Here is a 22,277-nt window from a genome sequence, read left to right on the forward strand (position 1 = left end):
CAATCACTGCAAATGCCTGCCCAGAGTCCTAAGGCATTCCCAGCTCTTTAAGCATACATATGCAAGCATCAGTGCATCTAAATTATTTGTTCTCAAACCCGCTGGTCCCCTAAGAAATCCTACCACTTCCGTTGTTCAAAAGTCGTGGTTAGAAAAGATTTCTAGGAGCTGAAACGTCAAAAATCTATGAACTAGAGCTAGCATAAATGTATTTTCCCACAAAGGCTTCCTGTGGGAAAGAACTTTTCTTCTAAACAGAAAAAAACAAAACACAAAACCCACAAGAAATCCCAAAACAATAAAACAAAAAAATCCACACTCCCCAATTTTTAAGGACCCTGCTTTTTTTAACATTTACATTTTGGGAACAACAACAACAAAAAATTCCACTAGAAGCTCTTTGGACAGAAAATGTGTCCCAGCTGTATCATGAACAAGCACTACCACAGTCCATAGGAAGCAGCAGGACCTGGGCTGCTGTACCTCCTTTCCAGAATGACACCGTACCTTTTTCTCAGTCTGCTGTGTTTTCAGAGAGAAGTATCCCAGGAGATCTACAAACTGGGCAGCCTTTCTTCCATATGCTGGAAGTTCTGGCCAGATTGACCACATGAGATCCAGAAGTAATTCCTGCTGAGACTTGTTAGAGTTCCTGTTAAATGGATTACAGATCGATCAGGCGTGTAAAGACAGCTACATGGACTGCACAGGACAGTCTTATTCAAAAGGAAAATACATGCTACATGTACAGCAATACATGCTATTATCATGAGAGTTCACGGAGTTAAATCTCATCATTTCTTGCCACCAGCTGTTTTCTAGCACCTCTGAAATGAAAGCAGTTGTCCTGCAACAACTGAACAGAGTCTGGAAGTTCAGCACCCTGAAGGGTGCCTTTCCCTCCGTAACTCCCACCTTTTTAACTGCATGAGTCTGCATCTGCCTCAGCAATTCACCTGCCCACAAACACCTATTCCCACAGATGTCAGGAGCCAGATTCTGCAGAAAGAAACAAAATGCTTCTTGCAGATGGTAACTCAAGTTGATCAGTAACAAATAAGTCACAACTACTACCTCCAGCCCCAACAACTGCAAAACAGGGTGAGCAATTCAAGGGGATGCAATCATCCAGAAGCTTCAGCATCCTTCAGGACAGAGGCTCAAGCATTAACTCTTACACAAGGCCAGAGCTTTCCATAACTGAGCTGGGACTGGCTCGGAAGAGCCAGGTCAGAGGCCCCGTCCCCGCTCACCTGTAGATGTGGAGCGCGAGGCAGTGGGCCTGCCATCTCACGGAGGACGAGTTGGACTCCAGCAAGAAGCAACGCAGGAACTGAATGAGGGTCTCCTTATCAGCAAACTTGTTCAGTTGATTCACCAGAGCTGTACACAGCTGATCTTCCTGACTGCCCGAACTCTCGCCTAGGGGATACCGGGTGGCAGAAGACAGACAGACTTCAGACAGAAGATGAACGGAGTACCTTACAGGCAGGCTAGCTTCCTATTTTACAGATCATAGAGCAAGGATAATGGGGACAAATTACTGCCTTTCAGGCAACAAGTGAGTTTAATGTTCCTTTCTCTTTCCAAAAATATAACCTAGTGCTTCTGATTAACACAGAAAACCTGTCAATAAAGACGTGAGAAATATGCTGCATATCCTGATAAAGAAGTATCAGTCATCGGGCAGTGAAAGATTCAGAGAATTGTCTGATAGAGAAAGATAAAATGGCTCCTTGATGAAAAGCCAAGAGAAAATTTATGCCCATGACTTTTATAGGAAAGCTTAATTACTTTCCCAGGACTTTGGATACCCATTAAGCAGCAGCCCTGGCTCCAACATAGCTTACAAGCCAGACAGAGGAAACAAGTCTGAACATCATCACTGAAGAGCAGAGCTAACCAGGTGTGCATCTCCAGTACTTGTTTTAATCCCCAGGAGCATCTCAACCACCTACAACCCAGGATCAGCCAGTTAGGTGGAAGCTTCTTGGTCACTGGAATAGGCAATTTCCATCAGGTAACTTAAAGCCCACTCACGTTAATAGAGACTCACAGCGGGTTTGGGATATACTGAGCACTTCATTTCATCCCCAACTCTTAGGGCGTACTGCTTCATCTTTGCCCCTCTCCAATCTATATATGGTAAAACTGATCTTCTCTCCTAATTGTTGCTGAAGTCTGCGAGTGCCTTTGTCATGATCCACGACCCTTTCACAACAGTGGTATTTATCACAACAAGAAGCAAGTAGTTCACTCTAAATAGAAGTAAGAAAGGCTGAGAGGAGCAGAGTTCTACCCTAAAACCACCACAAACAGGGCACAGCTGCAGCTCACCCTCACGCTCCTTTTCTTTTTCTTCTTTCTTGCTCTTTTTAGTGGAGGATTTGCTCTGTGTTGCTGACTGCCCAGAGCCTGATGCTGCAGCAGCAGAGGTGGAAGAGGTGCTTGATGATCCAGAGGAGGAAGCCACAGACAGCACTTTACTGCCACACAGAGCACAAGACAGTAGCTGCAGAAGGACTGGTGACACTCCTTCATCTACCAGGAAGCTGACTTGAAGGAGGAAATAGAGAACCGCTGCAGAGAAAAGAAGAAAATCTTTGCAGCCTGAATTTAAAAAAAGCAAGCAAAAAAAAAAAACCCAGCCCAAACCAAAAAAATTGAACACGACAAGGACCATCCCACAAACTCACAGAATATTCCTGTCCCTACAGTACAGAAGCATAACATTCGGGTACACCAAGGTAAAGCGTTTCATCCCAAATTATACACTGGAACAGCAGTGCAAGCAAGAGAACACAGATCTCCTATTCCTGTTCTTGTGAATTATCCATTACACCATACTGTGTTCGTTAGCTAAGGAACAGATGCAATTAGAGCACTGTGATAATTAGGACTGGAAACAGTTCAGTACTACTCAAACTCTCAGCTGTGTCCCCTTCTTTGCTGAGCTTCCCCATCTGAGAAGCCTTGATTCAAACCAAGACACACGAAGCACCCCCCTCTGCTCCCTCAAAAACTCCCCGAGAAACAACTCACAGTCGTCTTTAATGCAGAATTTCTGCCAGTTGACTGTTCGCTGCGTGGCGATCTCTGCACAAGCCTTCAAATGTTCCATCTGAAAGGCACAACGGGACAGGACTGAACATCGTGTCAAGTGTTTCTATTACTGGCATCTTGAATAAATGCAACGTACACTTTCTCCTAGGATAGTGGCACACGTTTCCTTACCAAGCTGATCAACGTATCATACTGCAGGGCAGAGCCTGAGCTGGCTGTGACCACACTGGCACGCAGGAAAATGCCTTGCTCTTCTAGGAGCTTTTTGATTCCACGAACATGAGAGTCCAAGGTGTGAAGGTCTCTGAGCTGCCGGTATTTATCCTTTGATCCACAGATAAAGAGCAGAAGCTTGCGGACTTGGCGGCGCACGAATGGAGTCTGCTGGATCATCAGGTACTAGACAAAGGAAAGTGAACATCATCAGCACTGCCAATTAACCAGTAAGCAACCTGTGCCAACAAAATATGAGGTGTTTTCTTATAAAAAGAAAAGAAACAGGATCTGTCAGCTCTGAAGTACTGTAAAGTCACCCATAAAAAGCAAGTCACAGGCAGAAGAAACTCTGCATAGCAACACCGCAGCATCCTGAGCTGTGCAATTATGAAACCACTTCTGAAAACCATTCTCTGTCATCTATGACCTCAAATAAAAAGCTAGTAAAGCCTAATTAAGAGATCCTTCCTCCAAGTTGTGAAAATGTAAGATAACTTGTTATCTCAAGTAGGATGCTATATGACCAAAGGAACTGAAAAGATATACTGCAAATATCTTACTGATTTCTTTTTTAAGGACTAAGTTAAGTACCAACAGTCAAGCACAACGGTACGTTGGTATCATCTCAGAGAAAGTTTTCTATTTGAGTTTTCTGGAAGCAAATATTGAGTTACAGGAAATAATAGCCATCTTACTTTTCATGTATGCTTTCCTCCAGACTCCTGTTCAACAGGAACAAAACAAAGCCAACAGTTCACCTTCTTTCAAAGAAGATTAAAAATCAGAGGTGGATCTGAGATCAGTTCTGCAAAAGCTCATCCCTCCCATGAAAGGTAACATTACTGGAATTTTTTTGTTATAATCCGTAGGTGTCATGCTCTCCCTTACCTCAGACAAAAAGTAGAACCAGGAGTGATCAAAAATGGGTGGTGGGATGCGGGAGTTTGTGTCTGCAATCTTCTTGATCTGATAGGGCAGCCGCAGTACCATCTCTGTCAGGAGCTGAGTGTAGGCCTCAAAAACATCTGCAGCATGACCCTGAAAGCAAGAGCAAGCCATGAGGCTCTGGCACTGGACTCTCTGTGTGGTGTCATGACAAGCTACAGCGGGTATTTATTGAAAACAAAGCTTTTCTGCACCTTTGCAGCCAGAAAAAACACTCCCAGCTGATAAATAAAAACAAGCCAACAAACCTGCATGAGGACTTAAACTAGATGGCAACTAGGAGGATGCAGGAAGCTAGTCTGTAGTAACAAGGTGTTTTAATACATCAGCTTTCAACTTAGGAGACATTCTTACATTACACCAGGCTTTTTTCACTGCACCTGTACACATATCAAAGCCTCCCTGACTCCAGTTGAATCTTAGCATAAAAGCACCACGGTGGTTGAACAAGTCTAGGATTTAGCGTGGAAATCCCCATCAACTGCTAGGCTTCCTTGCCACAATAAGCAGCAGTGGTTCAGAAATTCTACCTGCCAAGCAAAAGGAGTCACGCGATGGAGTAGCTTCCCTTCAGGAAGATTAACATTTCAACCAGAAACAGTGACAGCAGCTCCACAGAACTGCCTGGTTTAGGAGTGCATCAATGGACAGTGAGCTGGGCTGCTCTGAGAGATCTCACAGCAATCCTAGTTGTAACTACGTGCTAAAGGATCGGATTTGGATTGCACTTCCGAGGGAAAACCAGTTCTGCAAAGATGCTTTTACTTGCTTCTGTGCAGCAGCCTTTTAATGTAGGTTGTGTAAAGCCAACAGTGTAGGGTAGCACTCACCTTCACATACTGGCGGAGGAAAAAAGGGCTCATGTCAGGTGGAGAAGAAGTAGTGTGAGGTTTCAGGAGCTGGCTGGTGGCTACAGGTTCCTCGTCGTTTTGCTGGCTTTTCCAGTACTCCAACAAAGACTTCAGCACATGCAGACAGTAGTCAACAGCACCAGAGCTCAGCAGCGCAGCAGCAGTGGCACTGGAGATGAGGGAGGAAGACTGAAACAAAGAGGAGGTGGATTAGCAGAGCACCTGAGGACCACCGTGTCGGAAGAGCAGGGCAAGCTGTGAGGATCAGACAGCAGTTGCTGACAGTATGGAGAAGAGAGCAGGTTTTTATGAAACTTTACAGGCAGCTTTTAAGTTTGGGGTTTGTTTGAGGTTGGGGTTTTTGGTGGTTTTTTTTGTGTTTATGAAAAGCAACTCAAATATTTACAGATACTCTTTTGAACAAGCGCTTAGTAAAGGAAAACAAATAAAATCTCCTCTTAAGTCTAATCTCCCCTCGACACATGTGCCAGAGGCCACTCTGCTATGGATTAGACGACTAGGGCTTTTTCCCCCTCCTTTTTTTTTTTTTCTTTTTTTTTTTAAAGTTGGGATTTCTATTTGCTTATCTGGGATTTGGCCAGCTGGGGGTGAATTCTGGTAGAGAAAGAGTCCCTGTTGCAGATGCCGCTCAGAGGCTCTGCTCCACCCAGGTATTGCTCCACCTGCATTCTGCAAGACGATGAGCTTTGATTTCTGTGGGAAGCTCAAGTGAATAACAAAGGCTGGAGAAAAAGCTACTGTAAATAAAACTATTAAAGCAGCCCTGTAAATCCAAACAAACCCCACAGCTCATAAGCTCATTAAAATTTGATGCAGTTCAGACTAAATTTTTTAACCTCTATGCTTTTTTATTAATCTCCTTCCCACCACACATACTGCTTTTTATGCCTTATTACTGTACCTTTTAGCAACAAATATCTAAGGAATCCTCTTAGCGACTTTTACGTTGACACAGCAGCATATTGCTTTCCAATAATCACATTACAAATCCTCTTTAACCCCTTCAGCACCAGTAAGATGCAAGGAAAAAATCTGCCAGACCGTTTTAAATATCATCATTAATGTGCTGCCCTTAGCTGAGTCAGAAACCACGCGCAGCACAAGCGAATCCAGTTGTCTTTAAATGTCGGTTTCCTCCACTCTGAGTTTCCAAGATCTTTTTTCAGAAGTGTCAGGTAACATTACAGGTTCCTCATCAATTTTTCCACAGCACTTTTAATCGTTTTTCAGTTTTAGACCTGCTATTTCAGTTAGCAGGTTCTAGACCACCTTTGATGAACAAAAGCCCCCCAAAACCCAGTTTGAATAATGTACCTCACAAATGGAAGACTTGGATCCTGACTTAGTTCTGGACATGAACACACTGAGCAGCCTCATTACCACCAAGTGCACTTCATTCACAGGAGAGCGTTCATTTTTCTTAGACACATCCTGCAAGGAGAGAGCTTGCTTGCTTACTTACTTACAGAGCTGAGCATATTGTCCTAAGCATCTAAATTGCAGGGCTCTGATCCTCATAAAGCATTTCCAATTTAAGCTCAAGCAGTAAAACTAAAAAAGCAGCACATATTTCTCAATATAAGGGTAGACAGTGGCCTGGATGCCAGAGAACAGTATTACATAAATGAAAAGGTATAGCTGTCAATTATGCATCACTGATCATGCCTGGTTTAAGAGTTTAATTCAAGCAAAAACAAATTTTCATGCTCACTTGTGGATGCTGGAACCAGGAAACAGTGAGAGTTACATTCATGTAATTTTCTACCTTATGTGAAGTAAGCCAAGAGAAATAAACTGCCCGAACACATCCACACACCAAAGTGTTTCTATGACTTCTGTGCATTTAATTCCTCCAGGGGAAGAAGCCTGGTCTAGAAGAAGCAAATTGAAGAGCGTGTGCTCATACCACAGCTTACCTTTTTGTCCATGCATAGTTCTGCAATGAGTTGGGACAGAAGATTATCTAGAGCTCCCTTATCTTTCTCATCATCTCCATCTAGGTCTGTTGTGAGCATCAGAATAACCTGAGAACAGAAGTCAGAGAATTAATAGAAGGCAGGTTCCAGGTTTTCAAGATAAATACAGATTATTTTTCACAAAAGCTCTGCAGATTTTACCTTAATTTATGTTCTTTCACAAATTCTGCCTGCGTCATCACACCCTAATATAAGCACTGAGTATAAACCCAAAAGACCCTCCCAAACACATCAGGGCTCGAGGATTTTAGCCCTTAGGCTCCCTATCAGCCAGCTAACATTACACGGAGCAAGGGTACATATCCAGCAAAAATCTACAGGTCAGGAATGCTGTTCAACTGTCAAACATCTTAGAGCTGGACTCACATGCTGTGACTAAGCAGGAAAGAGAAAGGGAAAAGCATGTGCAAACAGAAACTCAGCAGTAGTAGTTGTGATTAACTGTTTTTATTAAGGCTTAAGTCTTGAGCCCTCCTCAGTTACCTGCATATAAGGAATGGCCCGGACTCCTCCAACATTCCTCAGCTGAGGTAAGTTTTGCAGCAGCCTCTCCAGCAACATCAGTCGAACCATGTGCAGCCTGGGAAGTCAGAAGCCAGGAATCAGACACGAAGGACTTCAGACACACCACAAGAACTGTTAGACCCAGCAGGGTTATCAACAGAGCACTGCAATTTAGCACATAATTCAGAGCGTGAAGAAATCCTAAGATCATCAAATCAGCACAGAGTGACATCACAGTCAAGCAGTGTAAAAGATGCAGAGCAACTCTGACAATGGACATCGTTCTTCACTTCAGAACTACACTGCCTGGCATGACTACTGGCAGAATTCAATGTCTATAAACAGATACTAAATATCAGTCCCAAACCGTACTGTAAAATGACTGAGCGTGTTCCCATAGAATGAAAACCCACAGATCTTTCCCAAAATGCTTAGCACTCTTGCACATACTTTATTCCTAACACTGAATTTCACAAGCTCCCAAGCTGTAGATTTTAGTGATTCCTCTGTTTACCAGACTCATGCAGGACTTTTTCATCCCTTTGTACCGGCAGCAGTTTGTGGGACACACATTAGGTACGTGTAACGTGTTACATGGTGAATCATAGAATGGTTTGGGTTGGAAGGGACCTCAAAGATCATCCAGTTCCAACCCCCCTGCCATGGGCAGGGACACCCTCCACTACACCAGGTTGCCCAAAGCCTCATCCAACCTGGCCTTGATCACTTCCAGGGATGGGGCAGCCACAGCTTCTCTGGGCAACCTGTGCCAGTGCCTCACCACCCTCTGAGTGAAAAATTTCTTCCTTATATCTAACCTAAATCTCCCCTCTTTCAGTTTAAATCCATTGTCCCTTGTCCTATCACTACACACCCTTGTAAAAATGCACAGAGGGAGGCATTTTGCAACAGGAGTTTGCTCTTTCCTGTGTTTCTGATTTTCCATTTTTATTATCCAACAGTGACAAATCACAGTCCAAGAATTTCAGCACCTACAGTCCACTCCTCTATAAACAACGACACTGCAGACCAGATACACTATTCTTGAAGAGGAAAGCAAAACCCCTTGCCTGTTGCTGGTGTGGACGTCTCCCTCTGCCTCCCCTTCCCCTTCTGAACCATCTCCCTCTTGCTGGCCCGTGGTAGTGCTGATGGCACCTGTGCTGGAGCTGACACTGCCTGGTCCAGCGGGGTGACCCTCAGCTGTTGTGTCTCCATAGGCACTACTACGGCCAGACACTGAAAAAGAAAAAAAGAGAAAGACAATGTCAGCACAATTGAACACGCATCTTGTTGCTTCATAGCAACCTATGCAGCTAAACCACCGTTTGGAATTATAGTTCTAAGGAGATGGTGGTTTTGGTCATCTTTATAAAGCTAGAAGAGAGTCATTTTACAGATGCAACTTAAGACCCCAGCATTCTTTTGTTTGCCAGCCTCATCTTTGTGGCCCAAACTGAATCGGTTCCGCAGCAGTAATTTAAATCGAGTCAGAGGAGGCATGGATGGGCAGCGAGGACACAATTTTTTTCATAAAAGTCTGATTATTTTACCCGGGTATCAATTCCAAGCAAAAAAGAGACAAAATTCTACCCCATCCAAACTTATTAAGCTAAACAGTGAATTCTTTCAGTCTGGCTCTAGGCTACTTCACTCTCTTATTATAAACCAGCAAAAACTACTGCAAGATTCCACGCTTCTAGAGAATCACGAAAGGTGAGCAAATATTCAGTCTATATGGCACTTTGGCAGTAACCATAAAACAACGCACGGCATCATCTATTTGGAACTGTAACTTCTTGCTGCCAGGGTTACCCACTGTCCTCACTCTGGCAAAGTCCTCTCACGGCAGAAAACAGATGTACAGACCCTGGTGTAGCAACAGATACTCACCACTGTGCTCACCAGCTACGGAGTCCACGGCGCTGCCCCCGCTCTCGGAGCCCACGCTTCCGCCATGGTCTGCAGGTGAAGTCCGAAGAGTCGAACCGTCTGTTGCAGCTGTGCTGCCTTCATCGTCCGACGCTGGAGCTAAGAGAATAAAGAGAGCTGTTACAAGTAAAAACACTGTCTTGATAGAACTTCAAAAGAAGCACATGCTAAGAAAGAAAAGCCACAGATATTTGTCTTTGGTTTTTTGTGTCAATTTTCAACTACAAATCAAGAGGGAACTTAGAAGTGTCCATCAGTATATTTAAGCCTGCTGAAAGCAGTGGAGGGGAGATACTCTGAGAAGGAAACCTTCTCATCAAATGGCCAATTATACAAGTTACTTGAAGAACAATGCCTGGTCATTTATAAATGCAAAGGAAATTCAGTATATGGTTTATTTTACTTGCTTTATTTTAAGAAGAAGAAATAACTTCCTCAGAAGCCTATAACGAAAGTTCATGAAGGCAGGAAAAGCCCACAAATGTACTACCAAAAATACATGAAGCCAATAGTAATAATTGGTTCTTCAAAACTGTATTTATGACAAATTTTAAGTCATTATTTAAGTCAAAATCAAAAAAGCTTGATTCCTTGCAGTGAACAGTTACCTGATGCTGTTGTATCTGAGAGCGTTCCGGCATCAAGAGAAGAAGAGCTGGGTGCTTGGCCAGACAGTCCTAAGCTCTGAAGTCCAAGTGCACTACTGCTGCTCCCTGCAAGAAGAAAACGAATTTTGGGTATCTTTCTATGAGAGAATTATGTTAACTCTGGCCTTCCCTATATATTTCTACTATCGTTGCTATGTTGGTGGTGACACCAACAGCTTCTGCTATTTCCTTCTCAGTCTTCTCAACCTCTATTTATCTTTTTGACTGACAAAAATGCCTACATCTTACCTTGCTGATCTTGTTGCAGGCTCAGGGCAATAGCTAATTCCACCATTGTTTCATCATCTGCATCTGGAGGAATATCCAGCATAGGAGGGAAACCCTCTGCTCCGGCCAGAAGAGCCTCCAGGGGAGAAGGGTTCCCATTATTCACATTCTCAGAAGTCTCCAGAACCATAGATTCAGACTACGGAGAGGAAACGCAGTGAGAGCTTTCACCAAACCACCACCAGCTCATGGAGCACTACAAACTGATACATCATAACTGAATCAAATTCAAGTACTTAACAGACTTAAAAGGCTCCAAAAAGAAGCACTCTGGACTCACCACCATCTCGAAGTCCCCATGATCAACTTCGCTTTGCTCCTGGCTTTCTTGTCGGATATGCTCGCCATTTGCTATCCCAGAACTCTGCAGCTTGTCTTCTGCATCGTCATCATCATCATCATCCTTATCTCCTGAGTTACAAGGGATTAATTCACAAACGTGCTCTTTCCTCACATCATCATGAACATAAATCACGCTGGAGGAAAACCTAAGCTGTCCTCAGTTTACCCCCAGTCACTAACAGACTCCATGACAACTACAATTCACATCAATGCTAAAAAAGCATCTCTTGGGTGGAGATCTGATACCCTAATTTTGGTCTGCACACATCTTTATGACTGATTTATAGGGACTTGAAAATATACAATATTGTACAGATATACTAGGACAGTCTGGATTACTAACCCCTAGATAAAAGAGTCAGATCTCCCTACCACTGAAATGGGAATATCTCAGAAAGATCTCCTCTTTGAATCCAAGAACATCAAAGAAGAGGTGAATGTTTCACAAGAAGAAGGTTTTCAGGGGGCAAGACAGAGAAAAGAAAGGAAAAAGACTGAATTTTAAAAAAAGGCTACTTTATTTTCTTGTTTCCTCTGACAAATGAAGTAGGTCACGCTCGTTTAAAGGCAAAGATGCATGGATCTTGCATACCCATAGGAGTGTTGCTCCGAGGGGAGGATGGCAAGGTGACGTGTCTCCGCTTGTTCCTTGGTCTCAGCACTCTGATCAGAGCTTGTTTGCAAGAAAAGCTCACTGCAGGATCCTACAGGGTTAACAGTTAATCATTAAACTTCTTAAGCTCTAAGTGCTTATTCACAGTTATTTGGAAAGAGAGCTAAAAATATTTATGACTCTCTATTGGTCACGATCCACGTAAAACCTATGTGACTGCCCAACTTCTAAACTCCCTGTTTCCCTCAGCAATTAAGCAACACTTAATGGCTCCACATGCAGCACATCACAAACATTGCTAAGATAAAAGGAGAGAAATTTCTCCTTCCTTTGGCTCTGCTTTTGGCTGCATGCCTCTATTTTGCATCCATACTACGCATCATCATCATTCTACCTGTATTTAACTCTCTTCTTATTACCAGTGTCACAGGCTGATGCACAGTAGAGCAAGATTTCGTACCGGGCAGAGTAACATCTGCATGTAGATCTTGGATGCTGTGTGGATACAATCCAGTTCACACGTGCAGTATCCATGGATAATATCCACCAAAGCATTGACTGTGGCTTCAACATGAGTGAGACCTAAGGAGGAATAACAGTAGGACTGTAATCAGCTGTCTTTCCATTTCGGCACAGAGGGAGATATTGCAGGAAGCATCTTTTGTTTGTAGACTTCAAGGCACAACGGAAGCACCACAAATATATTGAATTTTCAAACCAAAACAAGCACATAACGGGATACTGTGCATGCCACATACCAGCACCACTGAACATCCTTCTAACAACATCCACGAAGTCAATTGTGAATAAATCAATCATCAGTCCCTTTTTACTAGCACAATACACATCCTTCTGAACAAAAGCATTGGAGCAGATGTACCTTAGTAAGTGTTTATTGCATCATTAACACCTTAAGCCTTGTTTAGAACAAGCCGTTTTCTCTGTTTAAAAACTTAAAACAGGCTCCTTCAAAAGACGCAAGCTTTACAATAGCAAAAGAAGAGCTGGCACACCTGGCAAGCAGGCAGGGGCAAGGAAAGCGTTTTTGGGTTTTGATGCATGTAACTTCCAGAAGTGGTTGACCAGCTGGGTAATAAATGTGCAGCCATCTCCTTCAGCGTGCTTCTGGGCCTCTTGCCCTTCTTCATTCTCTGTACAGATTAAAAAACAGTGGTCAAATATATGCAGGGGAAAACGTTAACAAGGAGGGTAACACCAAGTTTACTCAAAATGGCTTTTGTTAGAGGCTCTCGTGTCCTCATTACAAGGATTATCACATGCCTACTGAACGTGTCCAATACAATCTCTGTCACACCGAACCAGATACTCCAAGAAATGTTCAGTTATCCCAGGAGAAAGTTGGAAGTAAAATCCAGACTTCTCTACCTGTTTCCAGCTGTGGCAGCTTTGATTCCGTATAATGGACCAGATTGTTGGGTCTCATAATAGCAATGGATCGAGCAGTGATGACCAGCCTCTGAAAGATTTCGGGATCAAGGTCCTTTCCTTCTTTGGTTGAGGAACTCAAATACTGAATGGCTTTACTTAACAATGCTTGATCCTGTAAAGTGAAGGATAACATAGGCAAAGGAAAACTACAGACAGCAGCACAACAAGGCAACTGAAATACAACTGCAGGACAGATCCTGGGGAAATGTGGCACTTGCAGCTTTAACTCCCAGCCAATGTCATCTAAGAAGGACAATTAATATTAAAAGTCATCCGGTAACAGAAGAAATCTGTCTTGAGAACAGATTTTCACATTTCCTTCCAGTGCATAAACACACTAATTTAAATGGTTAGCAAAGGCTGCCTGCAGGCATCTGTGCATTTACTGCAATTATGCCAGCACATAGTCTAACCACTACTTACCCTGGTATTTTCCTATCACCCTAAGACAGATGCCTGTGGAAACGGAAACCAGAGCTACACAGTTTGCAAACAAACTTCATGTGTTCAGAGATCCTGATTTCTCTAGATTAACTGACATTATTTCCCACCAAAATCTTCAAAAAGCATTTTAAGTAGTGAAGTCCTCGTGAAACACAAAAGCCAGCCAGCCAGGCAGGCAGCAGGAGCTAAAGGAAAACAAGCCAGCAGGGTTATGCTGCACGAAGGAAGGGCCTTCTAGGGGCATGCTGCATCTCAACCATGAACTGGCAAGCTACAGAAGACATTGAAATCCTTGCACCGTGTTACCTTGTGGTTATGGTACGCTGAGCGGCTGGTGTGCAAGCTAGCCAAGAGGCTCTTGGTTTGCTGCTGGACGCTGGAAGGAGCTGGCATGGACAGCAGCATAGTAGCCAGTTCCTGAGCTGCCACCTTATTCTTCTCCTGCCCCCAAGAACAGACAAAAAAACCTTCTTCAGTACATTTATCATTAAGGCGATGCACGAGTGATTTCTCAGCGTATGTGCAGCTCCCTCCTTTCCTTGCACTGTACATACAAGTTTCTGCCTTCCTTCAATACAGTTTTGACAGCCTCCTCGATTTATTTTTTGACATTTAAGGAACATTTCCCATTTCTCTACAAGAAAAGTCCTTTTGAGATTTCTGGGCTTCTACTGTGCTGTTTTTGTAAACGAGGTCACTCGACAAGCACAAAAATCCCACCAGCTATAAATGCAAATGCCAATTGTCATTCTAAACTAGTTTCAAATGCTTTTCGCTAAGTCAACTTTCAGATCAGTGCTCTGAGCAAAACGGATGCGGCTCCCTTCCGTATCAGGCCCCCAGGGCTGCAGGAGGTGCTGCTGATCTTGCCCCTCCCTCCCCCAGCTCCGAAAGCTCCAGAATGTATTCAGAAAGTTACTTGCCTTCTCGTTGACTGGTCCTACAGCAAAGCAGCTTTCCAGCGCTTCTAAAGAACTCACTACTAGCCTGAAGGGAGAAAGGAAAGCAGGCTTGAGTACAGCACCCCTTCTCTCTCCTTAGCACTTTGCTTTATGCGGGCTACAGTCATGAGTAGCTCAGAGACAGCTAACGAATGCCAAGTACAAAATCAAAGCATGATAAAACCTGCCACAGGCACCATGCATATCATTTCATTGTGTTAGAGACCAGAGTTAAACCTGGCTCACGCTCACAGACAAACTTAGGACTGCTTTAATAATCCACAGCTGAAAGACAGGGGCTTTTCTCTACCAAAGAGGATAAAACATTTCCTTACGCAGCCTGCAGCAGGGATAACTTGGATTGTCTTGACAGTACCAATTCACCATGGCCCACAGACGTACATATGACTGCAGATCAAGGGTTGGTATGACACATGGGAAAAAGCGTAACCGACTTTTCTAAGGGAGCAAGATTCTACTCGCTTGCTATTTTCACACAGGTTGCTCTTTCCAAGTCGGAGTTTCAGCACTAAATATTCCAGAGGAAAATTAACTTGGAGCACTGGGTATGACCCAAGTGAGAGATGCTCAAGTCCAAACTATTGACAGTGGTAAGGCAGGCTAGTAAAATACTTGCCCCACGGGAAAACCTTATTTACAACTTGTGGTAAAGTGCTGAATCTCCCTTGCAGCACCACTTCATGCCTCGCAGTAGAACTACCTGAAATGCCATCTGACACACCAGAAGTGCAAGAATATAGGAGAAAGGAGGGAAGAGATAGCATTAAAGGGAGAAATAACAGTGTAGGACTGGATACAAGGTAGAGGAAAAAAACAATCGTCTGGTCTGGTGGTGATAAATAACATTACAGTCCCCTCCCCGCAGCCTAGTAGGGGAATATACGTGGGATAAAAAGACACAAGGAGGGAACAAAGCAAAAAGAGGAGTCTGTCAAACAAGCAACAGTTATGCTGTATACAGCAAAAATCTGCAAACCACCTCATCCTTACATTTCGCTAAACCATCTGCCATGCAATGACCAGAATGTAAAGAAGCAAATGTCACTTGGAAAACAAAACAAAACAAAAAAAACAGGCAACAAAAGCCACACCATGTGTTCTGTCTCTCTGACACACACTCATTCGTGCAGAGAAAAGGATGGCATACTAACCGGTCCAGGGTGGTTAGGGACTCAGTTTCAGAACTTTGGGGGAGCAAAGAAAAAGGAAAAAAAAAAAAAAAATAATGTGTAAAGCTCACAGAAAAACTCCCTAGAACACATTCTAAGCAAAAGGCAAATTAAAAGGGAAATCAGGAAGCCAGGAGAGCACTATATACAGTAAATCTAAGCATGGTCCTTTCTATCTGGGCGGGAGACACTTGCCTAATAGCAAAACAAATAAAGGAGACCCAGGCCACCCAGGCAAAGCATAACGCTTAAAGAACCAGTGATGGTTAAATTTGAACTGCAAACATCAAACTTCTGATAGCAAAGCTGCTTCTTGCCTCTCGTTAGTTGTTCGTACTCAAGAAGCCCTTTACAAGGTAACTATGCTGCACTCTGTAACACATAAGTAAAAATAAAAATAGTAATTTTTTTTGGTTTTGAGTTTTTAGAACATAATGCCACTACTTTGGGAAACCAGAAATATGTCTGTGCAGAGAGGGACATCTTGTGGAGATGTCACAGCAGAGGAGGGAAGAAAAGAGAAAATAAGCACAGGAAAAAATCCCATGAACTATTAGACAAAATATTAAAGGATGGCCAAACAGGTCCTTCGACAGGACAAAACTGTCACTTCAAGCCCTGAGCCTTTACCTGAGAATTCCACTAAGACAAAATTAACCCTGTTTACTCACAGTGAAGCAGCGTATCCCTTAAAATGCTCGTTTTTCAGCTGTATGAGCTCCTCTTTGCCCTATTTCCCTCCTATCCTTGCTACCTTGCCAGGCTTTCTACAACCCTTATGGCACAGACTGTATGAGCTCAGAGAAAGAACACGGTATTAAAAAAAAAGAAATAAATAAATTCTCTTTCTTCTGCTAAAGATATGCCCAGTTCAACCTTGTGGTTTGACTCTCAGTAGGAATAAGGAGGGGGAAAAAAACCAACGCTTTCTCCAACATGCTAGTTAAGCCCGAGGCATATGGGCTACAAGATAAGCTGGTGGGAACCACTAGCCTAAAGCAAGGTCACGCACAGACCTCAACTTAACTTCAGAGAGGCCTAACCTCTGTGAGCTCTGGAGAATGAAAAAGGGCCAGCTTGAAATGAGAAAATGCACCAAGAAGGCAGAAATCTCTTTTAACTCTTCAAGAGTGCAGTAACAAATGAACTTAGCAACACGAAGGATGCACACAGATCTATCCATCTACTCCGCCAGATAAATCAAGAGTGAGCACAAAGCCCTTCTTAGAAGACAAACATTGACTTTTCAGTTGTTGCTTTGTATGGCAGTGAGAAGGACTCACTAAATCCCTGAAGTTCTCCCAGTTAAGAAAGGCGTACAAGCGTACCTAGGTTCCCCCTGCAGCAACTACCCGTTTTCAAGGAGAAAGAGAAGACAGACTGCAGAAATACCTCTCCAGGACAGTCCCACTGGCAGCAGCAGGAGTAGTCGACTCCGTGTCTCCAGTGCCATTCCCTTGATTTAGGTTTGGAGGACAAACATTGCTCACTGAAGCAGATGGGAAATCTTCGGGGGGCTCATCAGGCCATCCAAACTGTTCTTTGGTTTTGCCATAAATTTTCATGGAATCCATCATCGTGACTCCAGCAGGATCCACAGAAGCCCCAACTGCAGTGAGGAGAAAAATTTCTTATAAGCAATTTCTTATAAACTGTTTCTGTAGGCAGGTCAAACACATAGATTGTGGAAACCCTCCCAGCTCGGAGGTGAAGCACAGTGGCTTCAACTCGTCCAACAAAATCCAACAGGTAGTCGAAGCAAACAACTAAGACAGACTTACTAAAGATGGTCAGTTTTTTGTCAGCCTGCAAGGCTTCCTCACGAGTGAAAGGGAAGTCAAACCAGCGAGCCCTGGTCATGTTCAGCTGCATGGTGCGGCCAAAGATCTCCAAGTAGGAGGGTGCTCTCTCTATCGCTTGCGTGCCAATCTGGATCCGCATGCCTGTCATCACCATCGTGCTGTTATTGTTCGTCACTTCGACGGTGAAACCCCCAGGCTGTAGAAGGCAAATCGCAGCTCAGAAAGAAGAAGTCAAAAATTCACTCCTAAGCTAAGAATCTGAAGCCTGCACACAGGTGTCTCCGCTGTTTACCGAACAGTATCACGGGATTTGTAAAGGGTCATTCGAACAATGTGGACTTCTAAGAAAAGGCATGCTATCAATTCAGACAATAAAGTCACCTAGAAGCCCAACAGAATCCCCCAAGTGCCCCATTTACCTTTGTGTTGGCCACATACATGCCAGTGGAATTGAGGCGGTGCTTTATCTGCTGAGCATTGTAAACCTGCAGCAGGTCATTGCCTCCAAACTCTACATCTGTGAGTTGCTGGTTGTGCTCAAAGAAGTCAATAGGGAAGTTCACTTGGCTGGATGTGCGAGTTGCTAAAAGGGAAGAGAGTTGGTTTTGACAAAATACATTCTAAACATGCAAAGCTACAGTAAAAAAGAACGAGCGCCTCATTTGGAGACTTGCCTCCTCTGGAAATGCCCATATGAGCCAGATAGCTACATATTTTATATACATCTATGGCAACATTTTACCCAGACTTAGCCCTGAGGTTAACCAGTTAATTGTCAGAAGTGGACGTCTGAAGTATCTATATGATGCTGATCAATCTTTGCACCTACATGTGCACGAGATATGTATGAGAAGTCCCTTACTAATAGCAGCTGCCTTGCGCTTGCGAACTGGCTTCATGATGCTGATGACGCTGCTAGGCTGGAGAGAGGGCTGGAGCCAGTAGGAAGTGTTCTCTACATTGGCCATGTAGATCCTCAGGCTGCCGTCTTCACACAGAAGGATCATAGTGGTCCTCTGCTGCTCGTTGCAGGCCGTGTGACGGATGGCCACCATGTCCTGAATCTGCAAAGGCACACAATGCAAGTTAAGGGAAGGATCTGGCAACTGCTGGTTAAAGAAACAAACTCTTTGCGTTTGGAAAACTAGAGATCTTGTTGATGGAACATGAAGAAACCATATTTGAAGGGCCAAAAATACAGAAAACTATGACTAACCTTTGCTTTGGCTGGCAAGGTTTTAATCTCCTGGATAAGAAAGGTGTCTGGCTTCACCATCACCACCAGTGGGACACCTGTGGTTTGTTGAACACAGCACACCAAGCCAGGATGGTTCATCACCTCAGACCACTGACACAGCGCCGGTGAAGTCTTGCTCCCACCATTTGAACTGCAGGGGATGAAGGGCAGAATGACATTAATAAAAAAAGTCACACCAGCAAAACCACACAAAATCCATCACCGTTCAAATCGGTTAACGCCTCGTCCTCAGCAGGAATTCAAAGCACTGCATTAATGAACAGCCAGGAATATCGGTGCCGAGCTCGTAAGTGGGAAACCTGAGACAGTCACTTCCGTGGGCAAAAGGCATAAAAGCATCCCAATCCACAGCCCTGGTCTCCACCCTGAAAACTCGAGGAAAGACACTTACTTAGTAACGTTTTATGCCTGGAACCAAGGAAATAATTTTTAGAAGATAACTGAAAACCATCCTATCTGAACAGATGCACAGTTCCATGTTTCAACAACACACCCAGCAGGACTGAGCAAGGGCCAATGCAGAAGAATCTGCGCGACTTGCTCACTGGAAAAAAATAAAGCTGCAAAAAGACTAAGCCAAACTCGACTGGGACTAGGGAGCTCCTGGAACCCGACCCTTCTACAGAGCCTCCTCATGACGGTGGCTTTGTGCCAGGCTAGTGAAGAGTCTGTGGCCTAAACGCCCAGCTCTCATTGTCAGAACAGATGACAGGGTTTTTCTTGCCATATTCAGAGCATAAGAGATTGGTTTGCCTCAAAGGAGCCTGCAAACAACCCCTGATATGCACGATACACCACTGCAGTACTGGTGCCGAAAGGAAACAAAGGCTTCCTGCTCTGCAGCCTCCGCAAGGGTGGGTAATCCCATCGGTTCCAGCTGCTGCACCAGGAGCAGCTCTGCATTGTGCAGCAAGGCAGCACTGAAGCCACCTTTCTGCTGTGAAATCCTAGGGAAAAGAAAAAAATGCATATGCACCCCACTGCCAAAACAGACAGCTTTAGCTTCAAATCGTTCTGCCATTAAGGCAGAAGCAACATGAAAAGTAGCAAGAAATCTTCAGTCAAAAAAGGGATCGTCACCACCAGCTTTGGCCATTCAGAGCTGGAATGTTAAGAATCATTAGTAATATTTATTAGTAATAACCAGAAATTAAAATTTCAGTAGAGCCTTCCACACAAGGCTCACCTCTTGATGTTGATAGGGAATAGCCGCTGCACTTCCAGATTGGCGCGGCTGATGGTGGCTGCAAAGGATTTGCCCTGACAGTAGCTGAAGAACAACATCTGTAGCACGTGGGAGTAATACACCGACACACCACCGCCTGCCACCTGGCCGTTACTGTCCTGTAGGATCAGAGGGAAACAACATTTCAAACAAACACATCCAAAATACTCCAAAATACTCTATCAGGCTTTTAAATTTCTCATGACAGAATCATTCTAAAAGCCTCTCCTCCTGCCCCCTCCCTACCAGTGAGAGAACGCAGCCCTGAATTACAATTTTCTAAGCTCAACTCCTTGGTGAACTCATCCATCAGTTACTTCAAAGGCTTTTTGAAGGGGATGCTGAGATTGCACACCCGTAGGCTTTGGGTAGTGCCCTCAGCTACCACGTCTGTGTGCTTGAATGCTGTATGACAATCTCACATGGAGCACTCCCCATGTTCCCAGCTCACAAAAGAGCTTTCCTGAGGGCCACCTTATCATCTATTCCCATGGTTTTGGTGTAAAAACACTGAGCAAAACGTAGACAGATTTAAAAAGTCACCCCCAAGACTACAGAGCTGCTACTGACCAGAAACAAAGGCTCACCCCACCTCTGCAGCCCCAGCAATGGTCAGTAACTTTATCCATTCTGGTCACTGCACCTTTGGAGTGCCTCACTCTGAGAACAGCACTGCTCTGAAGCCATCTCCCTGCTGAGAAATCCTGCTGGGCATGACTTCAGAGCCAGCCATGGAAAGCACGCTCCATTTTCTAGATGAAAGGATCAAGGGGTTTAATTTTCACCCCCACCCCCTTTCACTGCAAGGGTATTTCTCTCTTTGGAGGAATGGCAAGCTCATGGATCTAGATCGGGGGGCTTAAAAGGAGAAAATGAAAAAAAAAAAAGGAAAAAAGGAAACTTCTGCTTTCAAACCTAAGATACAAACTGCAGCCCATACTACAAGGGGAGTCATCAGTACCTTTAAGTCCTCATGATTGACTTCGAGCACATTGGTGACATAGAATGGTCCATGCTGGGCGCTGCTCGCCTCTTCCATAAGCTGCGTATAGATGTACCCCGCGGAGGACATGATCACTATTATGTTCTTGCCCTCCTCATTGAAAAGGAAAGTAACATCCCTGATTTTGGAGCTCGGCAGAAGGAAATAGAAAGTTGGACTCAAGGCATCTACAGAGAGATCGTAAATCTGTGGGAAGAATCGAGGAAATAATTAACTACTAGGGTACAAAACAGTGCAAATGGACAAGGGCTGAGACAAGGGAATGCCTATTAGATGTCATCGTTCTTTTTTTTTGCTCTTTGAGTTCTTTGGTTTTGCTTTTTCTTACGGCAACAGTAGACCAACACCACAAATTTACATTTCCAATTTATTTTAAGAATATTATCACGTACTTCTACAGGCAGCCCTACAGAGATCCAGACTCTACTTTCTGAAAGAAGACATATCACCAGTAGCTTATGACCAAACATACCTTCACAAAGTCTGCAGTCACAATAGCAAGCTCTGTTTGAGATCCTGGAAGCCACACAGCTTTAATGATGAAATTTCCAGTGGCTAGTTGGGGATGAAGTACCAAATGATCAGAGACTGATCCAGAGCTGCTGAACGTTAACACGTGGCAGTCCTGGAGTAATGACAAAAAACTGGTCAAATACTAGAATAAAGCATTTCTAAATATTTCAAGCCAAGAAAGGAGTTAAAAGCCAGCATTCCTCTTAGCTCCAATAATGATTTATAGAGTATCTACAAAATTCCTGCATTTAAGATGAATGACAGCAAAGTTTACAAAAAAAAAAACCTCAAAACTAAAACCACACAGAGTCCAGCTGTTTCTTAGCTAAACAACAGACTTCTGGATTGTGCACTGTGAAGCCTGAATCTAAATTTGGGAAAATTAGAAAGAGTCCTTGCTACAAAACACTAGTTGTTACAGACTTTTCTAACACACCAAGTTTCACAAGACCAGACCATGACTCCTGTGTTAAAATTGGCCTAACTACAGGAAGAAGTATTATTCTGAGGCACTGTCTCATTTATTATATTATTTATACAGGTCCTGCTTCTTCTACTTCATGTATCTAGTAGCAAAGTGACTCATGAGCTAAAATTAGTGACAGACCTTTGGAGATGGCTCTGTGCTAGCTCCTCAAAGGAAAGAAACACAGCTGGTTTTGAGCTGATGTTTCCAGTTGCCTAGAAAAGGGTTTGCCAGGCACTTACCTTCAGTCCACACACAGCTAGGTAGTCCTCCTTGCAGGGGTTTCCAGTTAGGCTCAGAACAGTAAATGGAACGGGGGCAGACGCAAGGCGAGTAAGGGTCAATTTCCTTTTGCTGGAGTCTGCTTGTTTCAGCAATGCTGAGAGCTGAAGGACTGTAATCTGCAGAACAAAATGAACTTAGTTACCCAACTTTACAACTGAGGGCAAAAAGGTATTTCAATTTCAGTTCTATGACTGCGTCCCCACAGCATTCACTGCTGCTGCTGGAAGAACTCTCTTCTCTGAAGAACGAGAAGAGGATTTTCTAAGCCATGCAATGCTTTACAGAAGATCGAGATCTCAGGTC

The 22,277-nt window shown here is 43.8% G+C and overlaps 1 protein-coding gene across 1 annotated transcript in view; it reads right to left on the bottom strand.

Moving 5' to 3' along the window:
• UBR4 (ubiquitin protein ligase E3 component n-recognin 4) overlaps positions 1 to 22,277 on the bottom strand; it is a 78,267-nt gene that overhangs the window by 29,832 nt on the left and 26,158 nt on the right. Inside the window, exons 41-71 of the mRNA XM_086625712.1 lie at positions 21,932 to 22,090; positions 21,183 to 21,335; positions 20,669 to 20,896; positions 19,669 to 19,826; positions 18,441 to 18,612; positions 18,087 to 18,288; positions 17,644 to 17,807; positions 17,204 to 17,420; positions 16,815 to 17,031; positions 15,405 to 15,437; positions 14,215 to 14,278; positions 13,598 to 13,732; positions 12,785 to 12,959; positions 12,412 to 12,549; positions 11,859 to 11,980; positions 11,378 to 11,489; positions 10,724 to 10,854; positions 10,405 to 10,582; positions 10,117 to 10,221; positions 9,470 to 9,625; positions 8,647 to 8,815; positions 7,556 to 7,652; positions 7,013 to 7,120; positions 6,411 to 6,527; positions 5,055 to 5,264; positions 4,168 to 4,317; positions 3,235 to 3,462; positions 3,043 to 3,121; positions 2,338 to 2,580; positions 1,254 to 1,422; positions 508 to 652 (exon numbers count right to left, since the gene is read on the bottom strand). Of these exons, the coding sequence (XP_086481838.1) occupies positions 508 to 652; positions 1,254 to 1,422; positions 2,338 to 2,580; positions 3,043 to 3,121; positions 3,235 to 3,462; positions 4,168 to 4,317; positions 5,055 to 5,264; positions 6,411 to 6,527; positions 7,013 to 7,120; positions 7,556 to 7,652; positions 8,647 to 8,815; positions 9,470 to 9,625; positions 10,117 to 10,221; positions 10,405 to 10,582; positions 10,724 to 10,854; positions 11,378 to 11,489; positions 11,859 to 11,980; positions 12,412 to 12,549; positions 12,785 to 12,959; positions 13,598 to 13,732; positions 14,215 to 14,278; positions 15,405 to 15,437; positions 16,815 to 17,031; positions 17,204 to 17,420; positions 17,644 to 17,807; positions 18,087 to 18,288; positions 18,441 to 18,612; positions 19,669 to 19,826; positions 20,669 to 20,896; positions 21,183 to 21,335; positions 21,932 to 22,090 (4,734 nt within the window). The remainder of the gene's footprint in view (positions 1 to 507; positions 653 to 1,253; positions 1,423 to 2,337; positions 2,581 to 3,042; positions 3,122 to 3,234; positions 3,463 to 4,167; positions 4,318 to 5,054; positions 5,265 to 6,410; positions 6,528 to 7,012; positions 7,121 to 7,555; positions 7,653 to 8,646; positions 8,816 to 9,469; positions 9,626 to 10,116; positions 10,222 to 10,404; positions 10,583 to 10,723; positions 10,855 to 11,377; positions 11,490 to 11,858; positions 11,981 to 12,411; positions 12,550 to 12,784; positions 12,960 to 13,597; positions 13,733 to 14,214; positions 14,279 to 15,404; positions 15,438 to 16,814; positions 17,032 to 17,203; positions 17,421 to 17,643; positions 17,808 to 18,086; positions 18,289 to 18,440; positions 18,613 to 19,668; positions 19,827 to 20,668; positions 20,897 to 21,182; positions 21,336 to 21,931; positions 22,091 to 22,277) is intronic.

Source organism: Tauraco erythrolophus, chromosome 23 (assembly GCF_009769465.1).
Source record: "Tauraco erythrolophus isolate bTauEry1 chromosome 23, bTauEry1.pri, whole genome shotgun sequence".
NCBI classification, from domain to species: domain Eukaryota; kingdom Metazoa; phylum Chordata; class Aves; order Musophagiformes; family Musophagidae; genus Tauraco; species Tauraco erythrolophus.